This window comes from Manacus candei, unplaced genomic scaffold, assembly GCF_025592945.1.
Source record: "Manacus candei isolate 608988 ecotype Guabito, Panama unplaced genomic scaffold, ASM2559294v1 h1tg000037l, whole genome shotgun sequence".
NCBI lineage: Eukaryota > Metazoa > Chordata > Aves > Passeriformes > Pipridae > Manacus > Manacus candei.
This window is the reverse complement of record NW_026138085.1, coordinates 14,011,638-14,039,478: the sequence shown is the minus strand read 5'-3', so window position 1 is coordinate 14,039,478 and position 27,841 is coordinate 14,011,638. Positions and strand designations below refer to the sequence as shown.

Below are 27,841 nucleotides of genomic sequence, written 5' to 3'. Positions count from 1 at the left end.
AGGAAAAAGCTGCTCCAACCAATCTCTTAAAGCTTTTCTTCATTCATTTTTCATGCCAACATTTATTTTTTGGTTAACTGGAAGCTGAAGTGGTAACTGAAATATCATGTTTTGAGAGAACTGATCTATACATCTAACATACATAATTTTGTTTACAGAAAACATTCTACAACACAGGAAGAATCAAGAAAAAGAAAACATTGCTACAGCAAATAAGACAGACTGCTCAAATCTTTTAGGTATACATATTTATTTGTCATTTTACAGTGGCTTTAGTACTGTTTTACGATAAGATTTTTAGAAAGAAAACAAAAACCAAAAAAAGCTTCAGAACAAGGCTTTAACTAGAACTACAGAACTAGTTATTGACAGTTTTCCTTATGAAATTCTAATTTCCTAAAGAGTATCAGTCCAAAAAACCAAGGAAGCATGACTGCTGTCCATAAAAAAAAAACCAAAACAAAAAGCTTTCTAGTCATCCTAAAAACAAAGTCCAGCATCAGACAGAATAGCCACTGCATTGAGAGGAACATGTTCCTATTGCACAAGCATTGAGAATGAGATATGACAATCAAAGCCTAATTTCATAGGCAGAAGAGGCCACATGTATCTATAGAATTAGACTTCAAAGCACATTTTTCTTCTGAAATTACATACCATACTGCAACTAATATTAAGGCCATAAAACCAGAACACTGTAACAAGGGATAGGGCTTGATGCTACTTTTTGTGACATTTGGTAAACAGAAGGTGGGAAAGAGGACCAAAACAACAATGGATTCTGAGGGGAGTTAAACTTGAAGGCATTTCAAAAAAAATTCTCCAACAACTAAGTTTTGAAGGGGGTTTATTTTGATTTATTGGATAAAAGTGGATTTGATAATAAATCACTCAATGAGCCTATTATACTCTTTAATAGCACGTGTTCTGGCGTACACTAAAGAATATATTCTCTAGAATTAACATTTTCATTTGTACAAAAACAGTTAATGATTTCTACTTGTTATTCCCTCTTTAAAATAGATGAAGATTTGTATAATCTTTATAAATTATCTTAACAACCAGATAAGGCTTCACTGCACTGAGTTAACTGCACACAGGTATCTCTGGTTTGCTCTTAATTAGGCATCTTGATCACACTGAACTGCTAAAACCACCTGGGGAACCACAACATGTGATTTAAAGAAAAGGATAGTTTGGTATTGCTGTCTGTTCTAATTGTGTTCATTTTATTAGTGTATAAAACACCTGAAAGCTCCAAAGAAGCAGTAGCTACCATGGAAGATAAAACATTGTACTTCAGGAAAATCTGGGAATCTGATGAAGCTGAAAATGCACATTAGTCATTTTATAAAGTTTGGCTTGCCACCAGTTAAGAAAATATAGGTATCAAAAACAGACAAATACACTGCTAACCATCTGTTACATTTTCTTTTAAAAAATTAGCACCAATTTAAGCATCTGAATTCATAGAAAAGCTCGTGACACAACTTGGGTTTTCAAAAAAAGTTTTTCCCCATCAGAAGACAACAGCAAATGCTCTTGGGCACTGAGGAGCTCTGTGATCAGTAACTAACACCAAAGGCTCTTCATGCCTGATTCCTTTCTCCTCTGCTTTTGTTATCCCAGGGAGTTACAGAGAGCTGAGCTACAGACCCAGCCTGGGAAACAAAGACACAGGTACCTGCTTAAGGACACCCCAGAAAATATCAGGGCTTGGGTTGAGTATTTTAGAGCAGGGACAACATCTTCCTGTGGTGCTCACAGAGCATCTGCTGCAGTGGAGTCCCACAGAGCAGATGCTCTGGCCTTACCACAGCACATACAACTACTTCATGATGCATAGCCAAAAGTTCAGAAAAACATTTTTTTTGTTTATAAAAAGAATCCTAGTGCTCACAGCCGGCTGACCCTGCTATAGGAACAGACATTGCTGTGTCTTCGTTGTGTCTTTATCAAATAGATGGCCAGGTATTCACACTGCTGATCAAGTCACCCAGTTACAGGATATTTCTCAAACAAACAATCTCTTACCATCTGCTAAATTTCAGCCCATAAAAAAAAAAAAGTCTGATTTCAAATCTCTGAAAACAGGTTTAAAGAAACATGCTGATCAAATCGATCAGAATAGCAAAGATGGCAACCAAAATTTAAGCACATTAAACATGTTATGTCATTCCTTTTTACATGATATACTGGTTGTATTTAGAAGAATCCTAAAGTGCTTCAAACCCAGCAATTTATAAAGTTGATTTCTTTTTGTGCAAAACTGCAAGCACCTTTTCAAAAAATAAGCAGCAGCATCAAGGAATAAACTTAAATAGTTAAATGTATTTTCTCCATTTTGTTTTGAATTCTTGGACCAAAATGATTTGCTATGTTTTCAACAACAAATTGCAGAAGATTGCATTTTATTAGTTTAGTTTTATGCTGGACTTGTTATACATGTACTGTTTGAAATAGCGGACCCAGGTAAATTTATATCCACAAAGCAACACTGTGGGATTGAAATCCAACAACTGAAATTTTAGCTACAAAAATAGTTATTTTATAGAACACAAACAGAAACAATGGTTATCTCTCCACTTTCCTCCAAAACTCATATGAGAAAAGATGGTTTACTTAAAACATTAGTTTAGCTCCAGACATTTTTAGCATGCAGAGTGGGTAAAAAACAAAACTCATTTGATAAGTTGTGTAATAAGCTTTGAGAACATCACTGTCACTCATGTAATAGACAAACTAAAAAATGTAAAATAATGAGACAATACACTTTTTCTGTCATATTTTGACAAGTTAAAAAAATAGTCAAAAAAAATAATCAAAGACACTCTGGAAAAGCAAAGAAATCATTCGATTCATCCATAGAAACTCAAGTCCAAATTCTGCATCTGGGTGCAGGTGCCCCTGGATCAAAACCAGTTTTGAGCAGGAATTACACCCTACATACCCCAGGAAAGAATTTGGTTCCCAGTATATGGCATCACTAGGTTTAGCATCAAGCCCTGGTGGAATCCATGTGACATGTGTAGAATATACAGACAAAGGCTGTTCAGCACTTCCCCCCACGCTGGGTCGCTGCAGGACTGACCCCGCACTCCCCAACAGCATCACGGGCATAAACATTTGTCTGCACTCCAACCTCTGACCTCCCCACACCCAGCTGGAGGGTGGCCCTTCTGACAACACAAGGGTCACCCACCCAGCTCTTGGAGACTCTGTATGTCAGCTGTATTTAAATGTCTAAATCCTACTTCATCCATAAAATTATAATTTTAAGGAAACCAATTTAGCATTTAAGGTCCTTCCTTTAAGAAAGAAAAATTAAATGTATGGAATCACTTTTTTGCTTTTAATTGATTTTGAATAAACATGTATGCTCTGTTAGGATGTAAAAAAAGTCAAGAGCCCTCTGGTTCCTAACAGCTTGGGAAACACCCCAACCAACCAGTTAATTTCTAGCTAAGGTTGAGTTTTTCATTATTTTGACAAGAAAACACAAACCCTTACTGGAAACATTACAAAACCTCAAAGGCTGTTTGCAAACAGTAGTTTCCAGCCCTTAAACTAGTTCAGTTTGTATTATCCATGCAGACAAAGACTTAATTTTGACATTCATTTCTTGTCTTTTTCAATAAAAACCGACACTTGTCATATCACTGTATTTCCTCAAAGCACACTTACAGGCTGCTTATCCAGATTGTAAAACACCAAGCTTCCCTTTCTAAGGTTTTATTTTTGAGGAAAAATGATATGAGCACAGATGAAATGAACTGTTTAAAACATACTCCATTTCTGCAATGCCATTCAGCTACTCAGTGTTCATATATTTGACACGTTTCTGGTAAAATATCTGATTGACAGCCATAGATCCCTCTCATTTTCAGGTGAGCAGTTAAGATTACAGATTGTATCTATGTTGACCACCACTTATTTTAGTCATATTTCTTAAATTGTATACTGCAGTAGTGTTAACACTATACAAAGCCTCTCAAAGGAAAGTAACATTCATGTTTACAAAACTGAGCAGTTTCCTTAATATATATGTATACACACACATTCTTAATCTTTAAATACATATAAATATTTATAAATGCCAAAGTGCAAAAAAATGGTCAATTGCATCACTTTACACACATGATTTTTAGTATTAGGAACACAAGTGATTGTATTGCACACCAAACTCTCTAAATTTATAAACCCCTGCCAAGTTACACTGCATTTTGCTTTCCATCAGTGAGGATTCTCATGGCACTGACAACCATTTCACAAGTGTGGCACTGGATTTCCTCTGCAGCCAGGAGCACAGAGACATGTACAGAAGCTGCATGCAGGGCATTTAGAGCCTACACATGCACCCTGGAGTAGCCTGGGAAGTGCAGCATGCACCTACTCTGCACGGGTTTGTGTGAGTATCACCTGCAGATTTGCCCTCTGGAGATCGATGTGCATTTGCAACTGGGTTTTGAATTAACCTGGAATCAAAATCCACAGTATTCACAGACATTTCATGCATGTTTCAAAGGCATTCTGTGAAATTCTAAAGCTTCATTGTACGCCACAGCAAGAAGACATTAAAAAAATAAGGTATGAGACAGCTTTTCCTGCAAGAAGATTTACAAATAAACTCAGTTAATCTCAGGGCTGTTTGGGTTTTTTTTTGTTCTAAGAGTACATACTCAAGCTAACAGTATATACTAGGAGAAGGTCAGATACCAGTTCAAATCATGGAGATAGGACAGTTGTGTTAAAAGCATTAAAAGACAATTTGAATCACAGAATAATTTAGGTTGGAAGAGACCTGGAGGTCATCTGGTCCAACCCCCTGTTATTAGAGCAGTCCAAGTCCAAAAGAAAAAATGCAAATACCCAAACAAATATCCAAACACAAGAAGAAAAAGAAGTAAATCTTTGTTAAGTCTTCTAAAGCTCTAAGTGTCAAAATGAACACAGCCCAGTACAACTTCACTTGAACAATCTGTAAGTCTTGAAAAATGAAATCCAGTAGATGACTTCCATAATGGATCACTCATGTTCATTGTGAACAGGTGTCTTCAGTAATTTTAACTCACACAAATAACAAGGACCAAAAAAAAAAAAAAGATGCAAAAGAACACAACTTGTACTGTTCTGCTATATGGTAAATAGGTATTTTTAAATGTTTTTCCAGTGACAAAAATGCACTAAAAATATTTCACATATACTGTCAGCATCCAGAGATAAAATTAAGTTATCCGTAGGTTTAAAACCAAACAATAAGAAAGAATCCAAGCCCCAATATCCTACCATTCAATTAAATAGAATTTTAAAAATCAGAGACTCCAGATGGCAATTCTGAAGTTAATATTAACTACTTTCTTAAGTTTTATTTCTTTTAACCTTCTGGGACAGTAAAACCTTAATCTTTTTGCTACAGCAAATTAAGCTATTAAAAAGGGGTACAATTTTAATATAAAAGCAACATTTGCATAAGGAGAAAGTGCTGCTTTCCTAATCATAAGGTCAGGAACAATGCATAACTTTCTTTTACAAGAGAAATATGTCAGTAATGCAGTGGCTGTCTGGGCCAGTATATTTTACAAGTTCTATTTATATATTCAAGTCAAGAGTATCTGGATTGATAGCTAAATATAGTGCCTTTAAGAAAGTGGTGTTTTACCTCATCCTGTACACCTCTTATTACTCTTCTATAGTTTAGTCACACACATGCACACACAAGACCCTTTAGCAAAATGTCACACCTGGGCACTCCAAAGTGAACGTGCACAAACTCACAAGAGTGTGTCATAAAGCAATTTAAGCCCTACTCTACTGCAAACACATTTACTAATTCAACAGACTGTGCAATGTAACAGGCAACGTTTCAATTATCTGATTCTGAAAACTGTATTGATAAGTCTGTTTGCTGTTTCAATTCAACCTCCTCCTCTTCTCTGACACTGTATCTAGAAAACATGTATTAAATATGATTTCCTTCCCCAGTACAAATAGAGAGGTTTCCCTAAGGTGAGAACAGAGCTGAGCTCTCTTAACTAAATACTTAATTTACAAGTGACTCAAAACTATGGTATTTTTATTTCTTTTAACTACTTGATAGATAGAGTGGACCCATTAAAAAAATGGAAAATATTTATGCAGCTTTTTAGGCTGCAAGTCTCTCCAATTCATCTCTCCTTTTATCAGAGTTTGCAGTGAATGAAGAGCATCACAGATATCATTTCCTTCTCTGTTTATGCTTGTTAAAGGACCAGTATCACAAGCTAGAAAACACAGAACATTTCAGCACACTCTCCTCTTCCAAACAGGCACTGCTGCACAGAAAACTCGCTCATCCTTCCTCCAGATTTATTTAAGCCACTGTATCTTCCATGCACAGTAAAAAAACTGAAGAACTTACGAGACACATAAGTGAAACACAAAGTAATGGCTGTATTCTTCAAACTTCACATTTATCTCTTCAACAAGAAGATAGAGCAGTTGGAAAGGGAAGATAGAAAGGGCTCAATAAAAAAAAAAAAAGTGCTACATGGAAGAATGAGTGCCCTTTAAAGGTAGAATTGAGAGCGTTCAACACGTGAGCTCACACTTACATACAACACTCCAGTTAAATAAAGCAAACTGCCACAGTCACACATTAAAACAACCCTTCCTAGAGATTATACATTCAAGAAACCTATTAATGAGCAATACTGTACTAAAATGTAAACAACCACTGTGTCACAGAAGCCTGCCAGTGGGGACTGAAGATTGATGAAGCCACTGAAGAGGAGTTATTGGCTAAAGACCTATTGTAACTGCTCACCTGAAATAGGCTGAAACAAAGAAAAGCCTATAATAGTGTCTAAATTCAAATTTTTTTTTTGTTCTTTAGACATTGATTTGCTTTCATTCTACAACATTAAGCAGGCAATTTCATAACAACTGAGTAAAAAAAACAGGCATTACTTTAGCAGAACATGCAGAACATGGAGTTTTTCTACTTGGTTCCATTAACTTACAAGCAATTCAGGCCCAATGGAAACAAGAGCTTTTTTTTTTTCCCAAAGTCAGGTCTGCAATCACGGCTGATCATCGACATCCTTCGAGGGGTCCTGTCAAGGCATCGAGGCTGCTGTCTGTGTCTGAGGCCAAGGTTTGCTCTGTTGACATGGATGAAATGTCATTGATAGATGATGACTGGGAAGGACTGGTGTTGCTATTCACTGCTGCATCTGTGCTAAGAAAACCAAACATAATAAAATCTGAGGCAAGACAATACTGCAGACACAAATAAGCACAGTTCTGGGCTCCGAGCAGCTCTTTCCCCACAGAAATCCTTAGGAAATCAAGAAATTATTAAAGAGTGGAAAAGCAAGCACTAAGGGCCCTAGCACTCAAAAGCTGAGGTGACCTTTAAGAGATTTTTATTTTTCTCCCTTTCTGTGGAAGAAGGAGAACAAAAACTAACAATGTATAGTGTGAATAGTGACCTGAGTGCCAAGAAATCTAACAGATATAAGTTATTAAAGACAGCACAATATTCTAATCACTGAGCTTTGAGAACAGCAGCAAACATCAGGGATTCAATCATTGGCATAAATACTTTGCACTATTAACTGCTCTAAAGGAGCCCTAATGCTGTTTAACCCTGCATGGAAGGGGTTCCTGCAGAACCAACATAAAAGTTACCTGTGCACCAGGTGATATAAGATGGTAGCCATTATTTCATGTGAGGACTGAGCCCTTGGGGAGAAGGTAGCTCAGGCAGCAGGACACACAACACTACTCAAGTTTTCCTACAAGTTCACAACAATTAAAAACTGGAGCACGTAGGTCTCCAAAGGCAAATCAGTCTCAAGAGTCCTAAACAACAAAATTTTGCCTACCTGGATTATTAAGCAGGATTTCTTAATTTACCAGTGCCACGGGCCAGCACTGTGTGTGACAGTTATAGGAGAACAACTGAAACAATGACTAACCTGAGGGCTGATCTTTTACCACACCATTCTTGCTCCTTTCTTCCCAATCCATAACTTCTTTGTATATTAATTCTTATGAGAAGGGCCAGAGGGAAAGAAAAGAGAGACAGAAAAAACCACTGTAAGAACACATAGGATTTGTATATGTCACATATGTATCAAGGTAAAAGGAAATGGTTAAGGGTCTGCCTGGAAGTATAACTGTAGAGATATTTATTTTCTCTCTTTTTTTTCAAAGGCCTATAGCAATTTTAAAAGAATTCTACAGGTTTGGATTTAAAAATCTGATTTTAATTAAAACCCCTATGGATATTTTACTTTGATAACAAAGCCATACACAAACATCTCTATTCTTGAAGAACAATCTCTGTGGATGTATTGAGCAAAGCCTGGAGATTTTGAAGTAGGGTAAACAGTTAAAATACTGCACTAAACCCCTCGTTTACTAATCAAGGATAACTCAGGGTACAGGCACCTAAACAACAACAACAACAAAATCAGAGCTGTAACTTAAATCACAGAAGCTTGTGTATGCACCCATAGTCTTAATGTAACTAAGAGTAACAATATCTAAATAGATTAAGATCTTTTTAATTCTGGGTAGCAATTCAATTAGATTTAGCTAATCCATTTAATTTTCTACCTTGCAGTAATCAAAGATAATTTGAAGTGGGCCTACCTGTGCTGGCCCTAAGGATAATATATGTCTATATAAGCCAGAATCAATATCTGAAATCTATAAAGCTGTTTTACAAAAGCAAGTAGCTTTCAAAGTAGTCAGCAAGGATGTCTATAACCCTTGGTCTTGTGATAGCACATGTTTAAAATTTGAACTGCCTCACCATTTAATGTTTTTGACTAAAACTATAAGGTGGAATTGATTTCAATACCACAGTGCTGTCTTTTCTTTTGTTTAAGTCAACAGTTTAACCTAGTTGGTCAATAAACGAGCAATCAGAGGAAAAACAAACCCTCACCAAAGAACTCTTCTGCTATTTAAGACTTGTAGAACAAATGAACTAGTAAATATTGACAAGAGATGTGGCTTAAATAATGCACACTGAGAAGAGGCATGTTTTTTTTTTCAGAGAATTCTCTATCAAGGAAAAAGCTATATAGATTACAAACACTTAAGAATAACAGAAAGAGAAGAAAAAAAGAAAATGCAGCTTTTTGTTAACCAGACTTAAAATGTTACATTTATATATGAACATATACACACCTATCTATGTATTTACACCACACAGAACGTGTTTCCATTATTGATTTATCTTCCTGTTGCCACAGGCAGTACTGCTTATTTGTAATAGTGGGTTCCCCTCAGTTACACAATCCAGCACATGTGTGCTGTGGGCCACACGTTAATAACACAAGATATTACAATAAATGTAATTCGACGTGCTCAGTTCTTACCTTTCCATTCTTCAATTGCATGTTCTCTTTCTTCCAATTGTGCATCATAGATTTGAGGTGGAGGCTACAAAGAAAAGAAAAGTCTATGTTCTGTCTACTGCATCAGGTCAACACACCCAGTCATAACTAAAAAAATGTAAAAATGACAACTTTTTTAGCCTTTTGTTACCTTCACTGTTGGCAGTTTATTCTCTATACCTCAATGACATTCATTTTACAACTCCAGAATTTGCTTTTAAGTCCTGCCTCCCACTGAAAGGCTGTTAAAAAGTATCAACTAAAATTAAACTCTTTTTAAGGCTTTGTAGGGCCTTAGAGCAAGTCTCTGTTTCAGACAGCCCTGGATTGCCACCAAAAAGGCACCTCTTTCTGTGAAGTAAATGGAAATACCAACAACCATTTTCAGTGTTGATCTGAAGGCTTTATGTGTGACTTCTGCTTTCCAGTGAAGGAGTTCAAAGCATGCTCTTGACTAAAATTAAAGGTATTTTTTTCAAGTTATTAAACTGGTATATTAAAAATTTATTGTAATTGCAAACTTACAGCTTCTGCTTCAGCTGGATCATACCAGACAGTAATATAAGGATGACGTAAGGCTTCATCTACAGAAATTCTCTTGTCTGGATCTACTACAAGCATTTTTGACAATAAATCTCTAGCTTGGCTGGCTAGAAAATAAAGGTGAAAAGAACACACATGTAAAAGAGCTGTAGAGTTTAATATCTGACACAGGAAACAAATACTGGGAACAGAGGACATGCACAGTAACAGATTTCCTTCTGGTCTAGAGAATATAATAAGGTGGGTTGGTTTTTTTTTCATTTTCTCAGTAATTATCTGAAGTTGAATTAAAGCCAAAATGAGCTGTATGCACACAGCAGTTAGAGAAAGATAATCAGCAATAACCTCCATAACAAGTGTTGCTTTAGGAGAACATGAAGTGACAGACATTATTCAATGGATTAAAATTAAGGGAATTACACAGAATCCTGGGGATGGGGAAATAGTCTGTATTTAGTAACTGCTACTAAGACTCCAGAACTTGTCATAAATGAAAGAAACACAAGGTATAAATCTTTTAATGTTGACACCTACTGCAATAAACATTTTATATTAGGTTTTTTAATTAGGTGTAAATAACATCATAAAAAAAAAAGAGAAAAAACTCGCCTTACTTTTTAACTTGTCACGATCAGATTCTGATGGAAATATCCAGTCTGGGAAGAGCTCTTCAAATTTAATACCAGGATATTTTGGCCTGTTTTCTACATAATTCCTCACTGTAGGCTGCAGTTTCTTCATGAATTCTGCTGATGGTGTTCCTAATTGTTCAATAACTTTATTCCATTGATCAATATCTGCACCAGATCTTTAGGAAAATCAGCTGAAGGATTTGAAGTCTGCACTATACAAAAATAGCACTTACAAAATCTGAAAAGTTAGTGAAAACTTGAACAAAGGACATAAATAAGAACTTCATTCTAGCACTGGCAGTATCCTGAGCTGCCATGCAAAAAGCTACACTGACAAAAAAAAAAGATTCAGATTTTAATCTGAAGGACAGGCTGGAAGTGCTGCACAATACATTATGCTTAGGTATCTCCTCCTAATTATTATCTATTGGCTAGTATTGAAAGCAATACTTTTTTGGAGTCCAAAAGAAGCTTTATTTGGCAATTGTATCCAGAGCAAAACAACTCTAAGGACAAAAAAGTAAGGCTGCTGTGTAATCTTCTGAAGTGCCACATGAAGGTGGGGGGAAAAATACACAAAAACCCCTAAAGCACAAATAGATCCCATCCAAAGAAAGGAATTTTCTACCTGTCTCCTAAGGAAATTAAGCTTTGGGTTGTAGCATTTGGTGGCAGGGCTGGTTGGATGGTTGGGTCAGGTTTTTTGTGGTTGGTTGAGGTTTTTTTGTTTGTTGTTTTTGGGGGGTTTTTTCAACATCAGAAAAGGTTCAGAGGGGTTCTGAACAGCAAATCCAGATTCCTGTAGGTTTTTAGCAGGTTGGGGTTTTTTTAAAGTGTATCAACCATGGTAATACTCACAGATTACTCTGTTCTTAAATCCAAAATTTAAATATCTCAGAGGTATAGTATTTACAAACCACAAGTTGAAATTGTGCCTCATGTTTCTTCAGGACTGTCCCTTCTCCCTCTTTCAAGTGAAGGAATTTCCCCCAGACAACATACCAGAGCCTGCTCTGAACTTGGGGTAACAAAGCTCATTTATCACACCAAGAAGACACTGCATTAATATTCCTGATATTTAAGTCTACTCTGATTTATACTTCAGAGTTTTTCCTGATAAAAAGAATATGCAATTCCAGCTGAGCCTATTCACTGACCTTGCAAACATTCATAGCTAAATTCATAATCTAGCACTTCAACCTATCTATTCTCATAGACAGATTATGCAACAAAACAACAAGTATGCTGTACTTTGAATTAAGATGTATTTAAAAACATTGAGGTGCTTTTATTGTAGTTAGTGTGCCAAAAATACAACTAGGAATATATGTATTGTCACTGTTTAATGCTAAGACTTTAGATTTAGACTTCTGATACAAAGATTGAAAATTTTATTTACTTATTGAATGCATTCCAATGGAAAAGCTGTTATTAAAATAAAAATTAAGAAGTGAATATTGTTAACTATCATGCTAAAACAAAGCACAGACAAAGAATATTGACATGTATAAGGAAATTTTGTTCCTGGTCAAGAAATTGATTTTTGTGAGATCTCCACCAATCTAGATTCAAGAAGATGTTTTTCTTTTGAGTAACAGCAGCCTGGTTAATCAGGTAATCATATTAGAGTCCAGTCTATTGAGGTCTCAGAGCACCGGGGGGAGGGCAGAAAACTTAATGACCTATTCAATTTAGAGGTAAAAACTGGGAAAAAACAGTGTTTCAGTTGGACTGTTTCAAAGTGCTTTACAGATGGTGAAATTCGAAAAAAAATTCTCACTATAGGATGGACTTGAAATAAAACAAACCTCTTATCAGAAACCCATGAGGGATTTCAGGCTAAAGCAGCCAGAGCAAGCCCTGAATCACAAAATCACCCTTCCCATTCCAGTGACTTCAGGGTCAAAAGTAACCAGCAGTTTAAGCCATGCCAAGTACATTTGTCTATTTTTGGGGGACTCTGGAAGAAAAGAAGTTGAAAACAGAGTCCTTCTTACAATCACAGTAAAGCATGACTTCTCCCAAGACAGCCTGAACACCCCTCATGCTTTTTTCATCAGTCAGGCAATTAATTTCCTTCACCATGTGGGCAGGAAGAGCATTAAAAACACTCTGGTGCTGCCACATTTTTCCATTATTTCACCTTAGGTATCTTGCCTGGTTTTCCTGCATTTCTCCTTTCCAGTCTCTCAGGCCTCCAGAGCTCCAGTCAGGAGCAGGTTCTGTGCCTCCATCACCCTGGCAACGCAGAGCATTTCATTCCACCCAGAGCACTGCTGCAAGTATCCCAGAAATCCCCAGCTGCCATCTGGGAAAAGACAAATTACTGAGTCTGAGGGTAAGTTTTCCTGAAGATAGTCAAGGGCATAGCACTGGAAAATATGCTGAATTTGGCTCTATCCTCTATATCTGCAAATACTAACACATTTTAAAATTTAACTTGAAAACAAACAAAACCTCAAGAAGCTTCAACAACACAAATTGTCAGTATTTCACATTAAAGAAAACTGAAACTCTTACAAGAAGCAAAAATCCCTGTAAACACAGCTATGTACTTCCATACCAGGGGAAAAGATCCCTTGAAACACAGATTGGTGGAGCTTCAGTGACCCTGAGGGAATCACAAATGGTAACTTATTCAAAAATTATGCACAAAATTTCCTTCATTTATTCATGAATAAATTGAAATAGCCCATGCTAACAACATGCAGGTGAAAGACACATAACATACATGAAGAATTGTGTTAGGTTGGTCTGAAGGCTTCAAAAGGTAAAATAATAAGTATAGAAAGGAAGAAAGGTAGGAAAAAAAAGGACTTATTTAACATTAATCATTGGTACTACTCAATAATGCATGATCAACTGCTGAAGATTAGTGTCATGAAATTTAGCATTACAATTGGAAGTCCTCCTCTATAAGATATGTAGGTATCTGTGAACAGGTTCTTGATATTTTTAGTGGTGGACTCAACTGCTTCTTGCTGATGAACAAAAATATTATTCTTCCTTCAAAAACTTGGAGCACAAGGAGCTACATGAGACCCACAGCCACAACTGACAATTGTGGTTTGATTTTGTTGGCTGGATTCTATTTATTAACTGATCCATTTTGACTGTTTGGTCCTACAACATTAGTATTTTATAAGAGATTACCTATAAAGGCCAAAATTGATTTTCCTTCAGTTTTTATAACTGGAACTTGATAACGAGTCAAATGTTTTAAATTTTGTTTCTAGGGAAATATTTTAAAACATAATCAAAATCTTCAAAGAACATCTTTATTAAGGATCACTTCTGTTCACTTAATACAGTGTGAACACTTGTTTGTGATCCAGTGATGTATAATTGAGTTTTCCAATCTCTGAGACCTAAATATATATATATATATATATATATGAAAGTTTGTTTTTAATACAGTAAAATTTCCTATTATACAAGAAAGCAGAATTTTATCAAGACAGGTTGCCCAGAGAAGCTGTGGCTGCCCCACCCCTGGAAGTGTTCAAGGCCAGGTTGGATGGGGCTTGGAGCAACCTGGGCTAGTGGAAGGTGTCCCTGTCCATGGCAGGGGATTGGAACTAATGAGCTTTAAGGTCCCTTCCACCCCAAACCATTCTGTGATTCTATGATTTTATGAAATCTTGGTCAAAAATATTGGAGGAAGAAATGGAAGAATAACAATCTCATAGAAAAAATAAGCCTAAAATCAAATTTTCGTAGAATGAAACAAAAAACCTCCAGAAAGAAAGTTTTTCTTTTTGTATTAAATAATAGGAATAAAAAAAGATCTCATGCAGTGTGCTTGCCATTGGGACACCTTTGCCCAGCAAACACTAATAAGCAGGAAAAAAATCTGATTGAAACTCAAAAAAATTGTGCAATAAACAAAATTAGTCTACTATTTGAACAAACAGTAAGTAAAATCCATGCACAGTAAAAAGTAACTTTGTAGGTTTTTGCTTATAACACTTATCTACAAAGAACAAGAGCAAAAAAAAAAGCAGTAAGTATATTTTCTGGTTTTTATACCTAACTGTTCCCTTTTTTAAACTACAAAAGCTGAAGTTTTTAATATATATTCCATGGATTCAACTACTGCAAGTTACATTAAATATAGTCTACTAAGAAAATAAAATGAAAAGCTCAACAATTTGGTTAATGACACTAATTTCAAATAGTACAGCGGATCTATTACAACATGTTATTGAAAATACTGTTTATGCTTTTATACTTATACAGATCAAAATAATTGTGTCTCTGTTGGAAGTGGAATGGGATTCAGGGATGACTAGGGAAGGATACGATCAGTGCCTTGGAATATCACACAACCTTTCACCAATTCTCCCATGATGCACCCAACTGACCAGATATCAACTGAAAATAAAAGTGAAATGATCAAATTATGAAGTATCATGAACAAAAGTGAGGAAAACAAACAAAACCATCTAAGCATCTACAATAAAACACAACAATGTGGAAAACCAAACTGCTCACATGAATTTTCAATCATATCAACACCAACTGACTGTTCCTAAATTTTGTCATGAGCTTTTTGTAAAATGTAATCAGTGTTTCCACTTGTGAAACGACTGTGAAGAAGGATACAATCTCTTCCTGGGAACAGGACTTTATGGAGCACCATTTCTGCCATAATGCACCCAACAGACCAGATATCCACTAGCACATGTTAGGTGCAACAAGGACAAAAGATTAAAGAGATTTTTTTAAAACACCACAATTACTTATTTGTAAGCTCACCCTTTATTCCTACAGTCCTGCAGACTATTTCTGTCCCAACCAGAATAGCCTCTACTAAAGTTCTGATCCACATCAGCACTTCCTGTATGACAAGCTGCCTTGTGCATTAATTAAAGTGTTTTTTTCCATTACCAAGGGCCCAATCAAAGTCCCTTGTTTTACACAGTCAAAATTACATGTATACAAACCCCATGGTATCCCCAAGCCCTTGTGAGAAAGCAAAAAGATTTACTAACATGCAAGTCCAGTGCCAGTAAAAATCAGCAGGTAAAACCCCCAATAAAGCAAAAGTTCCCCTGACAACAATTTTGTTGGCTCAATGTTCAATATCTTACAGCTGTGTTGGGTTTAATAATATAACACACACCCACTTTGAGTGCTATGCAAACTTGAGAGTAACATGTTTTATGAAGGGATCTGCAGGAGATTTTAATAATCAAAGAGGGAAAGGGGGACACTGTCAAAGGTAAATGCATCAGAAGAAAATCATATTGATTTAAGGGTTTATTATTTATGTAATGATGTTTTTTGATTTTGGGGGGAGGTTTAAGATCAGCCAGAATCAAGTGTCTCAAGAGGTCTTCGGAAAATAAAAAAATGGCAAAAAGATAATAAGTGAACACATGAAAAGATATAACAATAGCAGGGGAGAGGGAGCAGCATATGTTAAGTGCAGAAAGGCACACAGAACAGCAAACTATTATATTCCCCACAATTATTACAGTGTAATTTTTTTGTTACTTCCAATACCACGATTAGACACGACAGGGGAAACCAGCCCTCCCTCCTCCTTTCAAAGTTATGTTCCAAGAGAGACATGCTTTAGACAGAAGATTTAAAGCATTCCTCCAGCAACTTACCATTCTCCTTATATCCCATTCCAAGGATAACCTCTGGTGCTCTGTAATACCGTGTTACTACATATGGAGTCATCATAAAGTTAGTACATGCTGTTCTTGCCAGTCCAAAATCAAGGATTTTTAGGGTACAATCTGATTTTACTACTATGTTGCTGGGTTTCAAATCCTAACAAGAAATTACTCCAGTTAAGGAAGGATTAACATTCAGAGTAATACACACACACACACCCCTCCACAGTCAATATAAGCCAAAAATTCACTTTACTAACGACTGCATTTTCCTGCTCTGGTGTATTTGCTTCTTTACACAACCCCTTCCCTTCCTCCCTGTTTCATAACAACTGTGTTCACAAAGAGTATTTTTAATGATCTACTACTACCTACTCTGTGGATGATACCAGCTGAGTGGAGATGCTTGATACCACAAAGCATTTGGTAAAGTAGATAGGACATTCTTTCATGATCCAATTCCATATGAATAACCTGGCACAAATTTGCATCCATCAGCTCCATAACCAAATATCTAAAGCACAAGAAAAGAAAGCATTAAGGAAACTCAAGTCTTCTCATATGAGGTTTAAGCTTAGCATAAGAGATGTTTAATAAAGTTCACTACTTTGCTAACATAGGTGTCAAAAAGGTTAATGATAAAAAAGTCCATGCAGTTACAAAATTAAATTATCTATTCAAATAGTCTGTTGAAAAATGAAGTGTTGAATAGTCCATCACAAGACAGCAAAATTCCACTAGTTTTATAAACAGTAACACAAAAAATAATTATGACTTTATGCAGCATGAAAAGCTACGACTGACTAAAGTTGATGCAGAGATTGCAGATATTGCAATGTAAATGCTCCCTTTCACTGTATTTTAATCTAAAACATTAATAAGAAAATTAGGATAAGCACAGTAAAAACTAAGAATCATCGAATAATTTTCAAGTTAAAGTATCATCTGCTTACCCACCTGAGACACACACACTCCCTCATTTACTCAGGAAGCCCATTCACAAACCATAACAGCATATTCCCTGGAACCTATAGGAATATCCCACCAATCAAATGGCCAGGAATCCTTCCTAGACCAATTGACACAGCTTGAATAAAAAAGAAATATATTCAGTTCTTAATTGAGTCCAATAATACTGTTGTGCTGATGTGATTGGTACAGCAAAAAAATGCTCTCAGGTTATCCAGACCAAGTAATTATCCTGAGGTGATCCCCGTAGCTGAAGGACCATACAAACCAACCAGATACAAGCAGCAAAGTATGGCAGACAGCTGAAGAAAAGGTAAATATCCTTTTTTTTATTTCCCACTTCAGGGTAGCTTTTAGCTACCCTTGATTTTCAAGGCATGAAGTCTGTAGGATACTGGAAATACACCTCCAGTGCTTAGGCTAGTATTTATCAGAGAAAATTAAAACATAAATCTAGTACTTACACATCCTGAAATTCTTCTAGTGACTTCTGTGGTGTAAATACATTCAATAAACTAATTATCTATAAAATAAAAACAAACATTAGAAGAAATCTCTGCTTTAATTCACATAAAACTCCACTATTACAGAAGTTACTATTCAAAAATCAAGTGCACACTGTTACTGTATACAACTTGAACGTTACTTGGCTGCAGTTAATTCACATATGCTGAAAAACTGCCAATTCAGAAACAGTTCCAAACTGCAGCATGTGTGCCAAAGGAACCAAGACAGAAAAAAAATCATCCTTTTTTTTTTTTTAAAGTTATAAGACATTTTCTATTTCCCTCCCCAGTGCCATTTTTTTCCCCCATAAATAATAATCTCTTATTTTAAATCACATGTTGGGCAAGGAATTTTAGCCAAGGCTGTCCAACACCACGTGCACAGAGGTGCCCCACGCCATCCCATTAAACTTAGATTATGATGTACTATTTCCAGAACTGCTAAAATTACTGTACTGCCATCCTTAATAACCACCTTGCTTTCATTCTGCTACATCTGGGCTTCACCAAAATCTTACTTAAAAATCAACCCTGAAAGGCTAATTATTCCAGAAAGTTTGAGACCTTACTGCACTACTTCAGTGACCAACGACGTTTCTAGTTCATGTTAGTATCAGAACATAGCAGCCACATAAATTTACATTCTTGCACTTGAAAACTGAATTATTGACATCAAGGCTTATTTTAGAAGGTTCACAGACTTTAAAATTCACAAGTGTTGGCCATAGTATTTCCCTTTTGTTTATCAATAAATTGTTAGACAGTGCTGCACCTCTGCAAACCCCATCAGTTAAACGCTGTATTTAATAAAAGTCTTGCCTAAGCTCAGAAGATTTAACTACAATGCAGTTACAAGGGTCAAATCCCCAAACCATCCCACTGCTAAATAAGCTTTGCTGCAGTAAAACTTAAAAAGGGATATGGAACAGAGCAAGGCCAGCTCTGTAAAGCTGACACTGATGGCAATCTATACCAACACCAGAGCAAAACCCTCCTCCCCCTGGCACTGCACACCCCAAACAGCTCACCCAAAAACTTAACCATACATCGTAGAGAACAGCAAATTTTTGCAGTCCTTCACTATTTTTCCATTACTTTGGTTACTAACAACAAGTGAGGGAGCCAACCCAGAGCTTTTCTGACAAGTGACAGTAACTGAGGGAGAGAAATACAAAGGCCAACTTACATTTTTGTGATTGACGCATTTTAAAAGAACGAGCTCTCTGTAGGCCCTTTTTGCGTGGGTTTGGTTCTGAAAAGGACGACTCAGCTTCTTCACAGCAACATTGATTCCAAGGACTGTATCAAAGGCAGCACTAGAAGTGTTCAAAGACAAACAAGTTGAAGTCTGTTTGAGGGAAAGGAGGGGGCAAAAGGGAGGCAGGAGTGAGGAAAGAAATCAAGAGTCGAGACAAAGCATACCCACTAACCTGCTTGTACTAACTTCATCTAATTCTAATTCAGAAAACAAACATCCTTTAAAAACTACACAGCCTTTAATAAATACAAATAGGTCAAACAGAAGGTGCTGACATTCATCAGAAGTCTTCCTGCTCTCCTTTCTGTCTTTAGACTGAATCTGCTGACTCAAGACTCACATTCAAAATTGCAAGATCTAAAAATATTTTAGGTTTATTTGAAATCAAGAAGCATTTCAATTGCCTAGTCTGTATATTTGGAATATTTTTGGACACTTTTGCTGACTGACAACCATTTAGTATTTGCAGTAGATATTTCTCTTTGCTAAAGGAGAGTCACAACCATGTCTCTACGATCCCTTCTGCAGACATCAATATTCTCCTTTCTGTGGATAGTTTACAATGATAGAAAATTTTAGTGCCTAGCAGAAAATTACCTTCATCATCTGCTTTTGGGGTGGGGGGGGGGGGAAATCCATTGAAGAAATATGGAAAACTCAGACTGAAGGGAGCAATACAAGGGTTTAAAATTGAACATTACCATAAATTTTATCCTATTTTTCAGTTTTGATTGTCCCTTCCCTCTGCAGTTTGAGGTCAAAGTGTAAACTTGCTCTAATAGTTATAAGAATTTAAAGCTAAATAATCTGTATAAGGAGAACAAGACAAAAGTGGGAATATTTTTCATTTTTTACACATAGACTATTTGGCAAAATATACATGAATTCATAGCACATGCTACTCAGGAGTTCCAGTCTTTAAATAGTTCCAGTTTTAAATAAGGATTCCCACATTGCTCTATTTCCATTTAATGTTACTTTCATAGGGTAGGAAAGAATTCCCATTCACATATTTTCCAAGCACATTTAAGCTCTTTATGAGCTCCTTTCCTACCTCATCATGGTACATACAACACCAGAATTAAAAAGGACCATCACACAATGGTACTCCTACAGAAATTACAGCTCCCCTGCGACAACAACAATACTCAAATTATATCAAGTTTACCAGCACAAAGTCCCTGCTTTCCCTCCCTCCTGGAAAAAGCCCCACCACAAAGCAGAGCTCACGCATGAGATATTGTGTTTTCTTGGAGCCATGCCCCAAATTACACGTCCCAAACGTGAACCAATGTGCCACTTGCACCAAAGACCTGCTAGTATTTATTTCAGCTTAGCTCTGTGAAATGCATAAGTCACTATTCAGTGCCAGAATCGCTCTGAGATTTAAAGCCTTTATGTCTGTGCAAAAGAAAACACACAGTGGGAGGAAGGCAACTGGCCAGACAGTTGGAGAAATTATTTTCCTCCCAAGTATGAAAGCATTGATGTTTCAGTATTCACTTCACCCAAAAGATGTTATATATAAATTAGGGGAGTTATATGTTAATGACTTTGATGTTTAATGACTTTCATATGTTACTGACTATACTGGCAAATTACTATCAGATCAGTAACCAACAGGGTCTGCACAAATTAGGAGGCAGTCACAGGTCAGCAGTGGACAGAGGAGCAATTTTAGGGGAAGTGTCCCTCTGTGATCTGACAAATCAGGTGTATGTCAAGCCTCAGTCTGAGCAAATGTGAAGAACTCCACTGAACCTCTGATTTTGGAGATAAAAAAAAAGAAAAAGAAAAACCACAACTTGTCTGATACCTGCATAATCCAAGAGGAAGAAATAAAACCAGACTGGTAGAGGTAAAAAAAAAAAAAAGGTAAAAAACTGTGTGAGCATTAATTCTTTCCTTTGGTAAATTAAATAAGACAGAAAATAATCTTTATTGCCACCAAGACCCCACTTCTAAATATTACCTCATTTTACATAAATACACCAAAAAAATCATGAGTGTAATTTGTGTTAAATTTCTTTCCCCATCCCTGCTCATTTGAATTCAAGACTTTTTCATCATGGCAACTGTTTAAAACAGCAGATTTGCCAAAGCCTACCCAATTATCACCTTGGCTGCTAACAAAACATCCACAAATTATTTCATTGCTTGATATCAGAGAAGAATCTCAGTGTCTACCCCACCACGCAACAGTAATTCCAATGTGATTCCAGTAAACTGTAACTAGGTCTTCAGGGCACTTGTGGTAGTTTTCCAAAAAGTAACAAACTTATCCCAACTGTTTCTCCAAGTGCAACTGTAAGTAAAGTTACCAACACAGTCAAAGCTGTGCTATTTATAAGATCGTGGGTTTGCCGCATTGCAGGACAAAAGAAATTTGCTGGGACAGAAAAATTGGATTCACTAAAAAATGTAGGAAATCAAGGACAAGAAAGGAAAAAAAAAAAAGGCATCAGGAAGTTGAAGACAAAAACTATTTCAAAAGAATGACTGTGCACCTAATTGGTCAGTTTGAAATAGATTACAAGACTTCAAATGGATGAATACTTCGGAACAAAGAAGTGCAGTGAGTTACATATACGTGTACTTTGTATATAAAATACAAAACATATATCCAATTTCTCTCCTAACCTGTTTTCAGGGTGAGCTAGAAATACCCTCTACATAACACTGAGTTACTTTTTCACCTTCCTAGAGCTCTCATTTACCGTTTTTCCTAAGCATGTGTTCTCAAAAATACGTATTTTCCTACATTTTAATACCAAAGATAAAACTTCACAGAAGCAATAAGAATGGAGTTTCCCATTAACATTTTGGGGGGAAAAAAGCAAATTCAGACCTCTCCTAGCTGAAGTGACACACGTGGTGTTAAAAATTTCTCATAGAAGAAATGAAATCCAGACACAAAACTCCACAAACACTTTTTCTGTTTTTTATGTTAAACACTGGATGACAAAAAAAAGCATCACATCCCACTAATGACTTGACAAATTTTCCAGCCAAACACAGCAGGATAGCCCTCATCTTACACTGAGTTTTCTACATTTTACATTCTAGTATTTTGTTTCTTTCCCTTGTGCACTATAAGAGACTTTAGGAAAAATTAAGATTCTGCACCCTCTTCAACCTGAAGTATTTCACAGGAAGATGAACGTTTTACACCATGTTTCACTCTGCTACTTCATAAATCAAGTAGTTTCAAAACAAGTCAATAAATCAAATCATTCCTTCTTCCTCCCAAAACATTGCCCTTAACACTACCTGAACTTCATTTTGAAGCAGAGACCTAGCTGAAGTAATTTGGTTTACAAATTCATTACTGCTAATGAAAAGAGAGAAGTTTACAACCACCCTAAATTCCTGCAGGCCCTCTAAAACAAGTATAACTCTGAGAACATTTATACCTGAAAAATGTCAGCACTACACTAAATCTTACTCAAACACTAATGACCAGGATCTAGGATGCATGTCCCCCCACCACTCAACCCACTGAAGAAGAATGAAATATGGTGTTCTCATTTGGCTTATTTTTCACCTATTAGCAGGGCAATAGGGGTATCTAAATAATCTAAAAATAAAGGCATGCTCTCACAAAAAATGCACTGTTTTCCCACTTATATAACTTATTATGTGTATGAAAAGGGCAGGATGACATGGGCAGGTGCTGTAGAAGGAGTTGCTCACAATACATGAGTCATCACAGTTATTCTGCAGATTTCATAGATGAAGACAAACTGCAGGCTGGATTTAAAGCACGAACAGCCCACCATGTGTTGTGATTAAGTTCAATATCAGAGAGTTCCTGAGTGCATCTGTTTGTTCCCCTGCGTTTGGAATTAAAAACCGCATCAACAAACATTTCTGCTGTTACCAAGTAAGTTTTGCCCGACAAAATCTGGGCTGGAACCAAGTTGTGCAGAATGGATTGCTGCAGTCTAAAGAACATTTGAAAGTGTTTACCTTTAGCTGGCCCAGAGGTGTGGTGCCACACAAGAGACTAAGGTTCAGGATCAGCCTAATGGCTCTCACGTCCTGGGCCACTGGAGGCTGGACACAAAGCTGGGGTGACAGGAAGGGCTGGCCAGCCCAAACCCCTCACACAGCATCCCATGGAGTGACAATGACACTGATCTGCCTCATCCTGCCAGTTAAGGGCAAGGCCACTGCACTGATGGCTCCTAGAAATGGACAGGAGTGATGGGGAATAAAAGAGGGGGAAGAAAGGAGGGGCTGTGACGAAGAAACGAGTAAAACCCAGAGTCTTTCACAGCTGCTTTGTCAAACCTTACACTGCAATGTCACAACTGCAAGGGGGTGGGAGAACTAGAAACAGAAACAAAGTGGTTAATGAGAAAGGAATAAATTTGTTGACCATTTTAATTTAAGCAGTTACATTAATTTTCCCTAAAAAAAAAAAACAAAAAAGAGGTTTGCAAGTGAACTATAGCTAGCAATTGGTTTAGAATTTATTTAATCCACAACCCTGTAGCAAGAGAATTTATCATCAGTATTTGCATTCTGGTGCCTCTATGAGGAATGCATTACAATTTTGTTTCAGAAATACAGTTTTTTTATATTTAAGGGAAGTATTTATTACTCACCAAACAATGCCCTGTGCCCCTGATCCTATGGGCTTCAATTGCTGGTAACGTTTTAGTACAGTGAATGTTGAATCTGCAACTTGAACACTGTAAAATTGACTATCACATTTACTGTCAGTCATGGTGTAGTGTCATGTAGTTTCCTCTCTTCAGGGCCTGGTGAAGTTTTCAAGATCTTAAAGAAAAAGAGAAGAAACAGATGTTCAATTTCTCACTAATTTTCAGGCAGACAAGATGGAAAATATATTATACATATTTTAATACATATGAATTTTTCAACAGCACACCATTAAACAAACATTCTTTCAGTTTCTTGTATTACCACTGCTAATGAAAAATACTTGCAGACAGACAGCAATTAGAGCCTTCACAGCTTTAAGGAAATCCATGTTCAAACTCCAGTTTATAAACCAAAAAGGTAAGTAAACAACTGTAAAAACAAACAAAAGCACCCAAATCCAACAACTCTCTACTCCTTGAAGGCTACTCCATAACTTAGAATTACTACTGTGTGCTAGGACTGTATTAATTTCTGTATTACAAAAAAGAAAATTAAAAATTATGTTTTTTTCAAACACTGAGAATGCAGATAAAAGCAACAGCAGAAATCCATGGAGTCTGTGGACAGAAGGAAACTGGGTTTTAATAAAAAACTTGATTAAAACTGCAAAACAGGTTTGAAACAAAACTGCCCCCAAATCCCTGTGGCTGCTGCAGTTTCTCCAACATCCCTTTCAACCTAGTTCAGTAGAAAATTCCAAGGGGGTCTTTGCCTCCTCACCTCTGCCAGGCAACCCTTCCCTGATCCAGACTTATCCCAATACATTCTCCCTCCCATCTTACACACACCATAACACCCCTGATATATATATAGTGATACAGAATTACAGTTCTGAGCCACAGTTTGGAGGAGACTTTCCTGTTCTGAGCCACAGTTTGAAGGAGACTTTCCTGCCACAATAGAGAACAAGTTATATCCATCTGTCAGGAATGAATTAGAGGTAAGTAATTACATCAGAGAGCACAGTAATGGACTGAACCTCTTTAGCTCTGAAGTGCTACAGTAACGAGAGCACAGACCGCCAGTTTTCCTGGGCTTCCATCCCTCTTCCAAACCTTACAAGAAAATTACCTCAGTAATTACTGAAGAGGTCTCTAACAAATTCTCCCATTTTTAATTTTGCATTCACTGTGACAGATAGTGTCATTAGAGCCTGGAGTGATTTGCACAGGCAAGAGTTCCTTGAAACAGGAAATGAGAGCAGCTGTGTCCTGTGTGGTCTGGTTCAGCTACAGAAAGAGCAGCTCAGCCCCCTCTGTTGACTGGTCCTACAGAACATTTGTAAGCCAATGCAAAACAGAAAAGCCTCAAGAGCAACCCAGACACCCACCCTAGAAGGGCACAAAGCCACACAAATTAATTTGGGTTGCTTCAAGAATTAGAATTTGGACCTGCCTCTTCCTCAGTGCACGTAGGAGGAAGCAAGATCTTTTCCATGTTTTAAGCCAGTAGATGAACTCCAAGGAATCTGCAATAAAACTAACTGAAGACCTACAAGTCCTAATAAAGATGGAGTTTAAAATCAAACTGCTAGTAGTTAAGTTAGTCTTAAGACATTCTCAAGAAATGTCTGGAGTCCTTTCCACCTTCTAGTTTCTCAAAATCTATGCAGCATTTTAAGAAGCAGATATTCAACTGGGTCATCTCCAGCAGCAATTTAGACAGTCAGTTTACTTGGCATTTCCCCTTAGTAGCTTAAGAAAAAAGCAGAGGAGAAAGGACCAGCAAAGGGAAAATGTGAGCTACCACCTTCCTGCCTCTCTCACAGCAGTAACAGAGGGAAGGAGGAAGAGAATTACATCCCCTACACAATAATTTTAGGGGCAGTCTGATGCAGTTCCAGCCAGCTCACACCAACATGAGACCAAAGAAATGCCTGAAGAGGTGCTCCAGCCTTTCCTAGTACATCCTAGGAAAAACCCCACTCTTTTTTCCAACCTTTTTTGCTACATCAAAGCTATGGACCTTGAAGTACCAAATTTTTTGACAAACAGTCCCTGGGCAGCCATGGTATTTTCAGTGAATCTTCATTACTGGAAGAAAGGTACAGCTGGAAGGTCAAGATCCTCTCTCTGAAAGGGCTTACAGACAAAACCAAAAAAGCATAGATTTTGCATAAGCTGGGTATCAAATTGCAGGTTATCAGCCTGTTTGTTACACAAGAACTATGCTGTACCTGAGATCTTCAGGGGTTCATGAAACACTTGTCTATAAGAGATACAAAAAAACCACAGTAAAATGAAATTATCCTGAACTAGAGAAATTCTCCCTTTTAGGATCCTTGTCTGCATGAAGCCAACTTTTAAAAATCACTTAGAGATCTGGATAAACTCTTTAGACAAGACCCAAAGAGGGAACGAGGCATCAGAACACACAAGTTTTATGTATTCTGACACCCTTAGCAATTCACCATGCTAAGTACCTCTCCATAAGACTAGTCCTAATTTCTACTTGGGCTGCAAGTTTCTCGGATGCATTAGGATACATATTATTTCAGACATACACTTTAGTGCAGAAAACCTCCCCCTATTCTCTTATCCACCTTTGCAAATGCACTTCAAATTCAGGTGTGCCTTTTTAAGAACTACCATCCAACAGCGTTGGGCTCTTTTTTTAATCTTTACAGGAACGTATATCAACAGGTAAGAGTCCAACTACAAATCAGAGCGATTTACCTCCTACTCCTCTACTCACAGCCCTTGAACAGCCCGTTACAAACCGAAAGTGTAACAAGGCAGTCGCTGAGTAATGCCAAGGGATTACAGCAGTTCAGAGGTTCTCTGTAGCTGTCAGCTCTTGGAAAAGTCGACCTTCCTCTTTAAGCAACCCAAACCACTACCGACCAAGCAAAGATTTTACCACTACCTCTCACGGCATCACTCCGCTGTTACACACGCACTGCAGGCAAACACTGCACGCACCTCAGCGCTCTGCCAAGGCAACTTGGTGGGAAGAGGGAAAAACTTTAAACGTGCCGTAACCTATTTCGCTGTTTATGTAAGAACCGAGAGAGAGTAGCTTTCCCACGTCTTCCTTAAAACTTCTACTGAGGAACTGCTTCGCCTCCAAAGCCGCGGCTCGCCCCGGCCGCACCGAGCGGGACCTGCAGTCCCTGGTCCCGCTCCCTCCACCCTCCCGGCTCCGGGAGCCGCCGGGCACCGGGCACGGAGCGAGAGGGGAGCAGGCGGAGGGCAGGCGGCTCCCAGAGCAGCGAGGGGGGCTCGGGGCAGGAGGGAGGGCCCGGCCCCGCCGTTGTCCCGCGTTCCTCCGGCGCGGCCAGGCCCGGGCAGCGGCCCGCGGGGCGCCCCGGCTGTGCCCGCGCCGAAGCGGGCGGGGCCCGCGGGTGAAGCTGCGGCCGCCCCAGGGCTCGTCCCGCCCCGGTTCCAGCCCCGCCGCCCCTCGCGGCCGCCCCCTCACCTGGGTCGGAGCGGCACCGGCCGCGGCCGCCGCCTCCCGCTGCCCCGGCCACAATGGCCGCACGGCGCTCCGCACGGCGCGCCCGCTCACTGACAGGCACGCGGACCAATCGCGATCCTCCGCCGGCGGAGCTCAGCCAATCGAGCCTCGGGGGCGGGACCTACCACCCGCTATATAAGGGAGGGCGGTGAAGGACCGCAGTGGAGAAGGGTGGGCAGCTCGGCCCCGCCCCCGCCGTGACGTCATCGAGTTGAATGACATCACAACATACGTCATTTTGGCAGTGTGGTTGTGACGTCACTTCACAGCAGCAGCACCACGACATGGCCGGTTGGTGGCTGGTGGCTCCTCACAGCTGCAGGGAGAGGTCCTTCATGAAGGAAACACCTCCCCTGTAACAAGAAGCCCTCAGAGCAGCACAGCGCAGTGATGTCACATGTGTTGGTTTTCAACCCCACTCAAAAACCATAACCTTTCCACCCTTCACCATGCCACACCCCCTTGACACGAGGACTGCTTGTTTTTTAAAACAGGTGCTGTCTAAAAATAAACTCAATTTTCCACCTCTCCCAGGACTAGTGAGAGCTTCAATTCCCGTGATTTCTATTCTAACCGATGGTTTTAGAAAAACACACCCCTAATTTTTTTAATAAGTCAATTTAATGTATTATATAGACTAGATGACATCAGTATCCCTTGATGGTTTTTTTAAATATTTTTATAGTCTTTTTAATACGAAGAGGATACTAATTCTAGACAGAGAGTAAAAGGGGCCTTTGCATTACTTACCAAAACATGTCAGATACATAGTTACATGTTCTTGGGACCT

At 38.1% G+C, this 27,841-nt stretch overlaps 1 protein-coding gene across 9 annotated transcripts; it reads right to left on the bottom strand.

Annotated features, from left to right (window-relative positions):
- Positions 1 to 231: 231 nt before the first annotated feature.
- Positions 232 to 27,085, bottom strand: MAPK9 (mitogen-activated protein kinase 9). Of its 9 annotated transcripts, none has more exons than XM_051793475.1 (12): positions 27,013 to 27,085; positions 23,535 to 23,709; positions 18,853 to 18,982; positions 17,625 to 17,683; positions 16,567 to 16,705; positions 16,183 to 16,348; positions 14,867 to 14,938; positions 10,547 to 10,729; positions 9,915 to 10,039; positions 9,372 to 9,435; positions 7,959 to 8,030; positions 232 to 7,211 (listed from the first exon to the last, which is right to left on the bottom strand). In XM_051793475.1, the coding sequence occupies exons 2-12, from the start codon at positions 23,654 to 23,656 to the stop codon at positions 7,069 to 7,071; spliced, it is 1,275 nt and encodes a 424-aa protein (XP_051649435.1). In that variant the 5' UTR covers positions 23,657 to 23,709; positions 27,013 to 27,085; the 3' UTR covers positions 232 to 7,068. The 9 variants fall into 9 exon arrangements, 7 of the variants coding, with proteins under 7 accessions (XP_051649435.1, XP_051649434.1, XP_051649436.1 ...); XM_051793474.1 differs by lacking the exons at positions 14,867 to 14,938; positions 27,013 to 27,085 and adding exons at positions 15,170 to 15,241; positions 26,517 to 26,838; XM_051793476.1 differs by lacking the exon at positions 27,013 to 27,085 and adding an exon at positions 26,517 to 26,836 and having other exon boundaries at positions 232 to 7,139.
- Positions 27,086 to 27,841: the final 756 nt, after the last annotated feature.

Coding starts and splice junctions, on each gene's coding strand:
- MAPK9 (XM_051793475.1), bottom strand. CDS start 23,656: ATGACTGACAGTAAATGTGATAGTCAATTTTACAGTGTTCAAGTTGCA. Junction 18,983..23,534: donor GGGGCACAGGGCATTGTTTG/GTGAGTAATAAA, acceptor GAACACTTCTAG/TGCTGCCTTTGATACAGTCC. Junction 7,212..7,958: donor GGTAAAAGATCAGCCCTCAG/GTTAGTCATTGT, acceptor TTCTTAGCACAG/ATGCAGCAGTGAATAGCAAC.